This window comes from Glossina fuscipes, unplaced genomic scaffold (genome assembly GCF_014805625.2).
Source record: "Glossina fuscipes isolate IAEA_lab_2018 unplaced genomic scaffold, Yale_Gfus_2 28, whole genome shotgun sequence".
NCBI classification, from domain to species: domain Eukaryota; kingdom Metazoa; phylum Arthropoda; class Insecta; order Diptera; family Glossinidae; genus Glossina; species Glossina fuscipes.
Genome location: NW_023998423.1, coordinates 2,420,912 through 2,435,114, shown reverse-complemented (window position 1 = coordinate 2,435,114; position 14,203 = coordinate 2,420,912). Strand labels below are relative to the sequence as shown.

General features: G+C 34.1%; 1 protein-coding gene across 1 annotated transcript in view; it reads left to right on the top strand.

Annotated features, from left to right (window-relative positions):
- Nucleotides 1-5,220: 5,220 nt before the first annotated feature.
- Nucleotides 5,221-14,203, top strand: part of LOC119636278 (polycomb group protein Psc) — a 12,837-nt gene continuing 3,854 nt past the window's right edge. The window contains exons 1-5 of the mRNA XM_038031579.1: nt 5,221-5,388; nt 7,769-8,979; nt 12,548-12,638; nt 13,449-13,652; nt 13,812-14,201. Coding sequence (XP_037887507.1) covers nt 7,794-8,979; nt 12,548-12,638; nt 13,449-13,652; nt 13,812-14,201 — 1,871 coding nt within the window. The 5' untranslated portion in view covers nt 5,221-5,388; nt 7,769-7,793. The remainder of the gene's footprint in view (nt 5,389-7,768; nt 8,980-12,547; nt 12,639-13,448; nt 13,653-13,811; nt 14,202-14,203) is intronic.

Genomic DNA, 14,203 nt, shown 5'->3' with positions numbered 1-14,203 from the left:
ATGTTACTTTCCTCTTTCTTTTTGGCAATTGCCTCTTGCGAACTGAACCTCTTGGATGTGAGGCCTATTATACGTCAATTGTAGTAGCAGCTATAAAAAGTGATGCGTATAAAAAGTGATGCACAGTTAGCATACATGCAAAACAATTGAGAACGAATATATGCTTATTCTCAAAGCGGCTAATCTTGGAGCATTTATAAACGATGGGCAAAGATTTCCTTTTTTCCACCGCGTGTTCACATATCTTGGAAAATTTTTGTACTGCTCTATCCTATGCTCCCCGCCGCCGAAAGGAATGTACAAGCAGCCATGTGAAGGTTGAATTTTGCCTGGAGTCAAACTTCCGCACCAATCGGCACGACCCACGTACAGCGGTTCACCGTCGCCTGTATGACCTACACCTACAGCATTAGGTGGGACACTTCCCCCACTGGCTGGTACCCAAACTGAAGAATAACAAATAGAATTTAAAAACTTTTCGCAGTGTTTTCGTTACACATACGCTTACCGTAATGATGTCCTGTCAATATTTCGCGTGTGCGTTAAAATTTCAATTTTATCTAAAATTTCAAATTTAATCGCAGGTGAGTACGGTCGAACGTTAGCAAACTTGAATTGTAGGGAACGTACCACCCTATTTATGGGAAAACGCCTCTTCTAATTCGTTTTGTGTCGATCGAATAGCGTTATTTATTTTGTGACGATAACCAAGGAATGGATCCCTGCCTGAACCCTCCCAGCAAGTTTAGAGAGTTGGCGACTAACAATGGATAGGTAATAATGAATAAAATAACACCTCTCTACACAAGTTAATAGTATAAAACCATTCGAGGAGGTTGTTAAGCGTGTGCTTTAGAAATTACAAAAAAATTACTTTCGAAAAGAATTGAAAAATGGCAACACCAAAACCACAAGGATACAAGGCCGAAGGTCCAAGGATATATTAAGCTTATGCAGATATAAGTAACAACGCGAGATGAACCCACCACCGATTCAGAATTCAGAAAGTGATTCTGAAGCCTAAGTTGAATTGACTTATTTTGGTCCAAGGACGCGCGCTATCGTCAATGGTTCGGATCGGACCATTCTTTCGACCGCTTCCCATATAACGCCTTATTTTAAAAATTCATCATATGAAAAACTCCAAGATATTGATCTGAATCGATGACAATTAAAGGGAAAATCTATAAATTTTATACTTGTACAGGATTCATCTCAATCTATTTTGTTCGTTTATCGCTCGCCTTAAACAAATATAAAAAGTTTAATTTTCTCTAATGTTGTGTGAAGGAAAAAAAAGTAAGAAGACGGAAGAAATATATTTCCTTTTGTCCAAACGTCTACTTGCTTTCATGCCCGTAACCCCGCAGAAATGTAATTAATTTGATATAAAGTATAAATATTGTAAGCAATATATGGTTTAAGAGTGCATAAGAGAATCTGAAAGAAAATTTAAAAATTCCTATATATTTAAGAATTATATAAAATATACAAATTCTTATGAAATAGAATAAGGAAAACCTCTTGAGCTGGCTTTAATAATAGAAAGCAATCAACAGGAAGAAAACAATCTTTTGATGAGTATTAAAGCATCGAAATAATTGTATATGCCTTTCTGCTTTTCCCTGATTAAACCGAATTATTATTTTAATGTGAAGACGAGCAACTTAAATTGTCACATAACCTACACAATAACAGCTTAAAACGTTACATGAACCTATGCGTCTTAATGATGAGACCCAAGCACGTTGTTATGCATGTTAATGCCTAAAAGACTTCCTCCCTCTGAAAAGGATTCCAATATGAATGAATGATGACCCGTCCTATATACTGTTAGCCGGCTAATTTTTAAAATGACCTTATTGAGTTAAAATTCTAGAATTACAAAAAGCTTACAGTCTAATTAACTACGTAACTTTTTAGCGATAAACGCAGACATTAAAATGAAAATGGAATGATTTGACAAAACGACAAAACATTTTTCTAAAATACGTTATTATGGGAAACACTTAATGATAGAATTTTATGAGGAAACCCGACAAGGATTGGAGGGCGGATCATGACCCATATATTCGTCGTACACAGTTAACTGGTTAACGTGTGTTGCGTAGATAAACTGCGACGCGATATATACATATACAGCTTAAATAGTGATGGGCGTATATTGATCTTATTGATCTTCATATTTTCCTTCTTTTATTCTTTTGTCATATTCACACCTCATTAGGCCTACGTAATTATGTGCTCTAGTACACTACCGCAAATTTTGTTAAAGCAATAACACTACCATGAAAAAGAAATAATCTTTTGTCTCATCAAACGACGTGAAATACACGTTATATCGACTAAGAACTTCGTCATTCCATTGCACTTCAAAATACTGTTACGTATAAACTGCCTATGTCGTATTCATAAGCGTCCGCTTTTAATGATATGCTTTCCAAACGTCTTAGCATTATAAACGCTTTGAAAATAATCGAAACCTCATCTCATCTCATGCTGAGATGAGGTTTAAATGACTCAATGCTGACATAATGTTTCAATTTATTGTTTGCAATATTTTAAGGCAATGAGTTATTGCCTTACATACATTTGCTTTACAAAATAAATATTTTTGTAAATATTAGAATCAGTGGAAACGTTGTTGAAATCTGTAACATGTTTGATAATACAATCAATAAGTAGGATTTGGGAAATTCTGAAATTAAGTAAACGATTTTTACTCATCTTTCGTTATAACCAATCGCTAAAGGGCTCTCGTTTATATTGGTATACTACTGCAGATATAATTTGCGGTTATTATTTACATTACATAAAGTGCTTAATATGTTGAATTTGTGTTTTATTTCTTTACCTCTCGTATTTACTTTAAAGCCTTTTTCAAAATCTTTTCATTTTATTCAAGCCGGAACGATTTTAATAACATTTTTACTTAGCATATTTTTATGCAATATATTTTTAACAGAGAGAGGAATGCAGTAAAAAAATAAACCAAACCATCTGAATTCAAGCAGTAAAACAACAAAAATAATACCAACAACAATATCGACAACAGCTATGAGTCTTATGTCTCCTCATATACACCGGCTGAGTTCATTTTATATAGTCAAACTTTCAAGTACATACTTACTCGTACACAAATGTATGCCTGTGTTTACAGATGTATGTGTATATGTATGTATGCAACAACATATAGAGTTGTGTGAATTGCTGTTGTATGCCTTTAATAATATGCTTCATTTCACTATATATATATCTATATACAAATGTATATATTTCTTATATACATATATAAATAAATACATACGCATCTACGTACGTACATCTATATGAAACACATATATAAAGAAATCATATATTCCTATAAGCAGGCATTGACTATGTTATGCGTGGACAAGAAAACATAAAAAAAGTGTAGAATGTACTGTCTGTGTACGATACTTATATATAAAAAATTACAAAAATCCATCTGCATGTATTAGCTATATATTGAATAAAATATTAAAGAAAGAACAACAAAATATATGAAATTAAAATAAAAAAAAAATCATTATATACAGCAACAACTTTATATATGTAAGTATATAAGACACAACTGCTGCATTCCCAAAAAGAAAAAACAAAAAAAAAAAAACGAAAGCCGTCTCAGCGAAACCAGACCAGACCCTCATCAGTATGAATTCAACAACGAATACGAACGGTTCTACGGATATGTGCTTTTTTCATACAAAAATATTAAATATAACAACAACAACCACTGAACTTTGCTACGATATAATATATACAAACACATATAAATAAGAAAAGAAAAAACAGCGTACACATAGCATACATAATTGTTGGAAAAAAAAGTGCTAAATAATAAACAAACCAAACAACAACTGGCGCCTTGCGTTACAAAGCAAAGCAAAGCAACTTATGCAGTGTTAGAAAGTGAGAAAAAGAGTCTGACAGAGAGATAGAGAGAGAGCGAGAGTAAAAAAAGTATATTGAGTGCGAATATACTTAATTATCACACAAAACTCTCCTAAGAGTGGCTTGCTGAGACTCTGTAGCGTTAATATGCGTGTACATTATCCCTACTCAGATAGATGCCAAGCGAGAGAGCACGAGAGTAAAGAAGACAACAAACAATATTATTATTGAGCACGAGTATATAATGTAAATGTTTATAGTAAAATACAACAAATACTGCTGCGACTACTACTATTGCTACTGCGTCGCTCTTAGATAAAGAGCGCAAAGAAAAAAAATAAATAAAAAATTTAATAAAACTCATTTACTTCAGGTTTGTGTGTTTGTGAAAGTACTAGCGGCGGCAGCAATTTTATACCTGACAGATATATGAGAGCATGGTTATATATTGTGCCCAATGCTAGTAAATAGGACTTAAGCTAACAAAAAAAAAAAAAAACAAAATTGTATATAAGCAGCATATGAGGGAGATTTGAGATATAAAGAAAATAAAAGAATCGAAAAAGAGCGTTAAGCCTGAATGTACAACTGCTGCACTACTTATGAAACATTTCAACTCTGAACGTTGAGCAGTAAACAAGTAACGGGAGGCTGTAGAGTCTTCGGAAAATAAAAATAACAGAAAAAATTTTAATTTTGTTATTCTCTTCTTATATCATAAAAAAAGAGTACTTATGTATTACATTAATGTGTGTATATAGGTGCATGTACCAGTACATAAATTAAAAAAAATATCTTTTCCTATAATTAATTAAGAAAGAATCAAAAAAAAATCGTGTTGCGCCATCGCTCTAAAAAGATAAATTAAAATAAATCCGTAACTATATTTATAGTATATAACATACATTTGTATATATTTATATACAGATCTGTGAAATATCTACATATATATATACATATATATATATATATATGTATATACATAACCTAAGTAAAAGCACGAATGTGTAAAGCAAACGGCGGTAACAGAAACTGAGAGCACAAAGGCGACAGCAGCAGCGTTTATACAACAAAAATCATTGAAAACAGACACCGATATAAAACTCATGCATGCCTTTCAATGTGTGAGTGTACTTTTAGTAAATAAGCGTACACGGAAAGTATGCGTGTGACAACAACGATAACAACAACCGCAATAGTAACACGAATGTAACAGCAATGTATATTAGATCTACTGCAAAAAGAAAAAGAAGCGAAAAAAAGAAATATCTTAAGTGACGAGATTAAAAAATATATTTGATAATTAAAATTAGTAATTTACACAAATTGGAAAACAAAAAGAGATCAAAGTGAAAAGAAGTTTAAAAATTTTATTTTCCACACATTCATTGGATTACTTTTACCCCCCACTTGGATTAACTATCTCTAATGGATTATTTTATTCGTATTTTCCTCTGAGGCAACAAAACAAAGGTAAGTTCTTTTTATTATCTAATTTGTTCGAATCATTTCATTTGTACAAATATATACTTGACACTTATTAAAAAGAATAATTAAAATATAACCCAAACATTTTCTACTTACCACGCTCTACTCTCGCTACTCTATACTCAAGTTATTATTTACTTTTTTTTGCTGAAAATAAATTCCAGCTGTAGTTTATAAACTCGCAGTTTGTCGAAAAGTCTTACAAATGTTAATGTTACGCATATATACATAAACATATATATATATATATATATATATATATGTATATCTATATATGTATAGATATATATACATGTCTATATATGCATATGTATCCATATACAAATGCATGCAACTTTATACTATACATATACATATAGAGATATACGTTTATGTATAAATCTTTTCGTCTAACTGTGGGATACAATTTTCAAAATTTCTCTCGCTTTGTCACTGTAAAAAGACATATTCTACTCTTATTGCGAAACATTCGTTATCGGCTCTTGCTCTCTCTCTCTCTCTCTCTCTCTCACTCTATTCTCCTTGTTTATTTCTCTCCAACATCTTGTTTACATTAACAGACAAGATAGTGTTGTCATTGTTGTGTTTTTACTTTATTTTTTCGGAAAATAATGAAAAATTGAAAACGCACCTCTTTGGAGCTAAATCACTTCGACAGGAAGGCAAGGTCACACATCATACGCTATTTCTCGTACAAATTTGTTTATCCTTTTGATCGCCTGATCCAGCCTGTGAAAAAGTTTAGATATAGAGAGTTTTTTGAATTGCAGCGTGACTTAAATAAAAAAAAAGGATGAACTGTTCTTACTGTTTTTTATAGCTTCCGCTTCGAGGTTGAAATGCAGTTTACTGGCAAACAAACCAAAATCAAATTTGATTTGATTTAACCGCTATGAGGATGTACCTAAGCGCAGCACCAAATTCCGATTACTTACAAGTCATACAATTTCCCTCAATTCGTATGTACATGAAAGTCTTTAGCGAATTTGGTTCGAATTTCCATTGTCATGATTGCTGTCTTCAAACTTTGCTTCTTTCCTATGTAATTTCTCTTTTTCTATTCAAACTTTATTTTATTAAATTATTCATTAATTTATTTCGCTCTAAAAAAAAGCAGAAAAGATTGTTGTATTTGGATTTCAGTTTTAAAAATTTACTGCAATCACAATTTACTGGTCACATAAGACCATCTTCTTAAGCCAGCGAAATTCTTCATCCAGCCAGTAAACGTCTTGCTTAGCATTGGTAACGCGCCGTCTGCTGCACCTTAATTATTTTAATTAAGTATATGTATGTAAGAACAATTTCTCATAAATACATAAAAATTATGAGCTAAAACATAGATAAGTAGTTGTGCAAGACAGCTCTCAAGCCCTCATATCCATGTTCGCCTGCTTGTGTCTTAGAATATAATTTTTAATAAAAGAATATGCAGAATTTTATATTTAGGGTACGATCGTGGGAGCTAACTAAACTATTAGTAAACTAGACATGACAGTTCCATGCACTCCTAATATCTAAAAAAAATGAAAAATAAACAAATAAATCCAAAGGTTTTGCTTAATACAAGAACGGCCATGTTCTGATTAAAAGTATATTTTAAGGCGTATTTAGTAAGGATCCGCAGCAAGTTGTACGAGTTGATCATCGATACCGGTAATCGACACTGATATCGTACTGAAATTGTGAAATTTAACCAAATTCGACCCCTTCATAGTGTTCTACTTGAGAAGTCCGCTGCGGGCCGGCTTAGGCATTTCTTCTTAAATAGGTTCGAACATGTCTTATTATGTCTTATTTCGAGATGACGACAGTTGCTTGTAAATTTCTTTTTTGATTTTAAACTCGAACATTTTCGTTGCGTTCAGAAATCATTTGTTAAAGATGTTTAGTGTAAATGCCATTCCAAAACCGACACATGTGCCACACTGTGTATAAGAATTTTATTTAATTCTCTGCGTATTATTGCTGTTCTACTTTTTATCCTTTGTGTATATTTTAAAAGTGCGTAAAAGCATCGTCGCTCGAAAGAAATGCTTTATGTTGTTTTAAAATGTACCGAATGCAGATAGACTTTTTCGCGTCTTTGTGTTTTCTCTTTCGTTCTCGCCCTCCCTCCCTCTCTCTCTTTCTCTCGTTCGCTCTCTTTTTTACTTCTCTTTTTCAGTTTTCCTCTTTGCTATTATCCCCACTGCTTTTTTTTTATGATCCCAAAATGATTTTCATATAAATAATTTTATGTTTACCATACTATGAATCCTTCGCACTAAAGCGCTGAATAACTTTACTCATATATTTTTGTATATAGCCTTTCATAAAGTTATCCTTTTATGCGTATATTTATGTATGTATTCTTTTAAAAAAGAGTTGAGACGCTTTGTGCTTTGATTATGTCTTTGGTACCGTTACCTATACACAATACAACAGCAATCGCTTCTACAATGACAATAACAACAAATTCAGAGGACAAAACGGCAGTAAAAGTGGAATCATCTACAGCAACAGTAAAAACAGAAGAACTGATGGCAAATTCTCACACTCAATACGGGCAAATGCCCTCTACAACGAATAAAGGAGAAACTAACCGGAATACAATAACGACAACAACGGCAACATCGACAACGACAACAACAACAACGATAGCGACAGTAGCGAAGGCAATGGCAACAACATCAACCGATAGTGATGATGCGTTGCATGAAAACAATGACATTAGCATAAAAAGTGAAGATGAAGATGAAGTAGAGTTGAACCAAAATGAATTGTCATCAAAGAGCCAACATAATGGCATAAACAACAATAATAATAATAACAACAATAACAAGAACAGCAACAATATTAATAACAAAAACTATGCAAAAACCAACGTTAACGGCACAACAAATTCCAATAGTAATACAACAAGCCAACAACAACAACAACAACAACATGAACAATATCAGCAGAAGCAATTGTCATTAAACAAAAATTCTTCAACCACACATTCCGGGGATACATCGTCATCCTCATTGGCGGCGTCGTCGTCGTCGTCGTCGTCGTCTTGTACAACAACATCAAATGTAGCTTCGTCGTCATCTCGTCATAGCAGTAACGTTGTTTCGTCACAATGTAGCAGCAGTAACAGTAATAACGCCACCACCGCTTCTACCGCCGCCGCCAATAACAACAGCAATAATAATAATAATAATGTTAATAATATTCGCAACCATAAACAAAACGATTGTGGCAACAATATTAATAAAAATGAAAATAGTTTGAATCAAACTGCGATCAAAGTTGAGGATGACGAGGTGGATGCCGGCAACGCCACTACTACCACTACTGCCGCTACTGCCACCATTACTACTACCATCACTACTACCACTACCACAACGCCAGCAAAGCAACAAAATTCCTCCTCAAAGAATAATGCGGCGGCAATTGAAAGCGTTTGCAATGAAAGCGATTCCACCGAGCAATTGTTGTCGATGAAACCATCGCCTGTTTTGTTGAGTGCAGTGAACCCACATATCATTTGCAGTTTATGTTTCGGTTATCTGATCGATGCCACCACCATCGTTGAATGTTTACATTCATGTAAGTAACAAAAAAAAAAAAGCAAAAAAGAAGAAAAGCAAGAAAAAACTTTACATTATTGCATAAAGAGTTCGGATGCATTGAATTGTTTTTTACACATGAATTTTGCTTTCATTGCATAGCGAAGTAGAGCAACGTTAGACGCGGAAGTCATTGCGTTAGGAGGACTGATAAAATTTGTAACCGCTTTAAGAGCAGGCATATATCTCATCCATAAAAGTGTTACTGGCCTCATTAACCATCCCATCCCATCGCGCATTGCTTTCATCCCTTTAGGCCATTACAGTAACACTTGGTTTTACTTTATCCCACTCTAATAAATGTTCGAATGTGCGCATCTTCTTAAGGAATTTAGAAAGCAAGTGTCCAAGCGGACATATTTTAAAATTTTTAACTCTTTTTTTTTGGTTGTCTGTCCCTTGACTGTTTTTAATAATAATGTTTTTCAATATTTTACGCCTTTGAGAATTCCGGCAACCTGCACACAGAAATATGTCAGGAAAATATGTGTGATGCGCAAGGCTTCTCGCTTACAACGCAAATTCCTGCACGTGTCCACTTCTTTGTCAATTCATTCATTAACAGTTAAGCGTCTTATAATCTGTCAGAGTCAGATGTGGACTATGTACGTAGAAAGTTACATAACTTAAAAAAAATTAAAAAAGAAATTTGTTGAGAGTTGTACAGTCAAACTTCAATTTATCCTCCGACTACTACCAACGACTTTTGTCGTCGGTTCTCTTTGATTTTGGTAAAAATGATTTATATGGTAACGTATTTAAAAGGGGAACGATTTCATGTTTTTTCTTCTCCTGCAATTAAAAAATTGCAACAACAGATGATTCACTGTGTGGAGTAAGAATTTAATTTCAAGCCTTCTTGAGTACGTCCAACCTCTCTGGGGAATATGATGCCTGATCAGAAAGTTTTGCGTGGACCCCTAGATTTAAGAATCCCCAAAAGCCAAGTCTAATGATTCCCGCAAAGCTTTTTTGTAATCACGTAAAGCAATCACTTAAAACAAGCAAAAGCAGCATTGTCGGGCAAGGCCCATATAAATGCTTGTTAACATAAGCCCTTATCTAGGAAGCGAACCATTTGCAATAGGGTTTTACCTTGGACCAAAGGCATTTCATCAAAATATCTCACAAATTGCGAGCTATAGGCAGAAGCACATTCTGAATCGATCGGTATAATAAATGCCTGATCTATGTCAAGCACTTATGTTTGTTGTATGTGTTCGCACAAACTTTATATAACCCCTACCGCAAATTGTGTAGGATATCAAAAATAATTTTGACGAATTAGTTATTTTCAACAATAGCAGCTGTCTCGCTTATTGCAGATAAACACGGATGATTGTCCTTCATTTTCGATACTGCGATCAAGTGAATAGTGTCGAACCGACAGTCAAATTTGTTGAAGTTGGAAATGTTTTACCAAAATATTTCTCATTCAAGGAGGAATGTTACCTTACGAAGTTCAATGACTTGGCCCGTCCAATCCTAATTTTCACAACAATTTCCTATGTCGGTATGCTACACCCAACAGTCTTTATGAAGATATTTTAAAAATGTTGACTTATTATAATGAAGGCGCTATGTGTTAAGCGATCGTAAAGATTGTTCGACCCAAAGTTGGTCAGAAATAAAAATTGTGACGCACAGATTGATAGCAAAAATGCACCAGACATATGAACGGACCCAGGAAATCATTTTGAATCAATCAGCATTATAATAATTGTTTCCTTGTGGTTGTTAAACACACTCGCTTAAAAACTTAATATTATCTGACCCGCAAGCGGTGCAATGTATCCTAACTTTTTTAAAGTTATTGTATTCAATTTAATATTTTCGTGTGGACGTGGCCCAGTACTCATTCTCATCAATTTGAACGAGTAATTTTAATTTACTTGATTGCATGTACGACTTACATTTGGAAAGCTCAACAAAATGATACAAAGTTAGTATAAAAAAAAATCGCAGCTTTGCCTTCCATTCTCAACTTTATTGTTTACGTTATCAGACACGTGATTATTTTTCTCATTTTTAATAAAAGTAGTTCTTAGTGTGTGTAGTCGGTGTTACTTATATAAAAACGAAATTCCGAAGGCGTGCTTGTAAGCGCATGAATAAGCATAGAACGAATCGACAAATAGATATCTCTGTTCAGGCTGACGAAGAATGCGTGTACTGTTCATAGACCCCCCCGACGCACAATTTGATGTTACCAACGGGTTGGCTTAATTAGTGTAATTCTTTTAGTGAACCAATCGCGACGTCGTCAAGGCTTGCGGTATATTTATTGCGCCTTCAGTTTACTTTTTAATGCTTAATCTTCGGAGTTAATTCTTCTGAGCACTCGGGTTTATATTTATATGGACCCACCCAGACTAGAGCTTACTTCTTTGCTTGTTACAGCAAAAAAACATATATTTTTAGTGCCCACAAAAATATATCTTAGATGGTGACACAAAGAGCCTCTGATAGAAGAGCCGCCTGCCTGCTGAAATGAAGTCGCTGAAGGTATTTGCATCGCGTTGTACTTATTTATCGTCCGTAGAAAACTTGTGTTGTGGAAAATGAAATTTTCCCTGTGACGAAGAACCTCGTCTGTGACTGAAACAAGCCAACAACTGTATCTTTCGAGCTACAGTAGATTTTCATCTACGGCTCGGCAACAGAATTTATTAAAATGTTGAACACAAGCAACTTGAAAGGAAAAAACGTGTGTAATTTTCCGGCTACAAGCTACTATATGAGAATAATTTGAAAAAGTAAACTCGAACAACTTGAAATGAACAAAGATATCTAACTTTCCGCTTACAGTCAATATTGAAAGAGAGCTTGGTATCGAAACCACTTAAAAATCTGACGCTTAAAATAAGCAAAAAATTGTACTTCTTGCTATGTACTTTCTAATTACATCGGATATTGACCTAAAACCAAAGCTAAGAATGGCGACTGCCGAGCCAATGCTTCTGGGTTCAAATCTCAAGCGCTAAAACTTCAGAAAGAGGCATTCAATAAGACCGAAGGTAGGATGAATGTTGAATCAGAAGAGAAATCCTTGCAGGAGACGAGAGAAAGTCGCAGTCAGTCGAGGCATACATTGAGGGCTTATGCGCTAAACTCTCTTGTTTCAGACCAAGCAAAACGGACGTAATTGCTCAACGAAAAAGAAAACGTACCCTCTCCGTAACTGCATAACTAAATTATTTACGCTTCAATATAACAAAGCGTACTAAGATTTGTTTGGTTTTGTAACTGCAGTTTCCTGCAAATTTTTGGAAAGTAATCCTTTTACAAATACTTAAGCACCGCTAATAACAAGGCGGCAAAAAGGCAAAGTAGAAAAGTAAAAGCTCTTAAGTAACGGTATAGCTTTCGTTTAGGAAAACGTGCTGTTATTGAGAATTACGACTGCAAGGCAGCGTACCAGACACTTTTTACGATGGGGATTACGTAGAACGATGATAACTTTCTTAATGCATCCTCTCTGCACTTTCCACATTTTATTCTTTAATTACATTTAATTTAATGTCATTTTTATTTTAAATCCTTCACAGTTTGTCACAGTTGTTTAATTAAACACCTACGTACTCAGGAGTATTGCCCACGTTGTGAAATGGTAATTAATACCGTCAAACCTAATATCAAGTAAGTACACAAGATGGTCAGTTGCATAACTATTTAATAAAAACACATTTTACTTAGCCTTAGAGAAGAGAAGACATATATATATATACAGCAAATATATCTTTGTGTACGTGTAGACATGGGCAGCAAAAAGAAAGCGAATGCCGTCGGTATTTGCACTTTTTCGCGTATACAAGCGTGAATCTGAAATGAAATAGTGACTGACTGAATGACTGAGTGGCTCTTAGGCTTATGCATCATTTTATACTTTAATCATTAAAGCGACACAGCGCACACAAATGGCAATTACAACAAATACAACAATACAACAATACAACAACAACAACAATAATAATAATAATAATAGCAATAATTCTCGTATGGTTGCATAATAATGCCATTTTTTTTCTACTCTTCTGAAATTCTAAAACCGTGACAAGGTTTGTTTTTGTTTTTGGATATATTTCACTTCGCTTCACCCCGTCTCACTATCCTATGAAATAGAATGCACGCCTGTGTGTGTATGTGCGTGCGTATTTCAATATACTCTGAGACACAGAATGCAAAGTAATGAACCTTATGCCAAAAAAAACGAGAAAAAGAAAAACATCTGCGTCAACATTTTATTAATGCTTTCGAGTTTTAAAGGCTTTTGTTATTCATGTCGTCTGTATATGGGTCTGTGTCCGTGTCTGTCTCTACCTGTTTCCGAGTTTTTTTTTAGTTTACGCTTTAATAATTCTAAATAAAAGCGAATTTTCTTTATATCTTTTCTTTTTTTTTTCGTTATTATTATTCTTACATTTTATCTTTCGTTGTGTATTCCCTTAGATCGGATACTACGTTGCAAGCGATCGTTTATAAGCTGGTACCGAGTTTATATGAAAAAGAATTAATGCGTAAACGTGCCTTCTATAAAGATCGTCCCGAAGAAGCGGCTTTAGCAACACCCGAACAAAGAGGTGACGATACCGAACATTTGATATTTAGTCCTTCAGACTATATGTCATTATCATTGGAATATGCAGATATTGAGTAAGTTTCTTAAACATTTTTTTTTTTTTTTTTGTAAAATCAAATCTGCAAACTTGCTTATTAAAATCACAAGATCTCTAAAATCGAACTATTACCCTACCTTGATTGGCGGGTATGTTTTGTCTCTTTTGCTTTTTTTTTTTTTTTTTTTTTTTTTAGGGAACTCAACAAATATAAAACGAACTATAATGAGCTTTTGAAACCGCGTTATGTTAAATGTCCTGCTATGTTTACTGTAGCTCATCTAAAGAAATTTGTTTACGGTAAATTCCAAATTGATGCAAATCGTTTTTTCATCGATATCATGTACAAAGTGAAAACCATTGTGTTATTGGATCATTATACTTTAATGGATGTGGCTTATATTTATACCTGGAAGCGAGATGCTCCAATGCGCTTTTATTTTCGCGTAAAGAAAAATCTTAAACCTTTATTAAAAGTCAAAAAGAATTTGTTAAACACTCACTCTAAAACAAGCCTTATCACTACCACGATCGCCACTACCACCGCCACCGCAACCGAGATAACCACCGACACCGCCACCGACACCG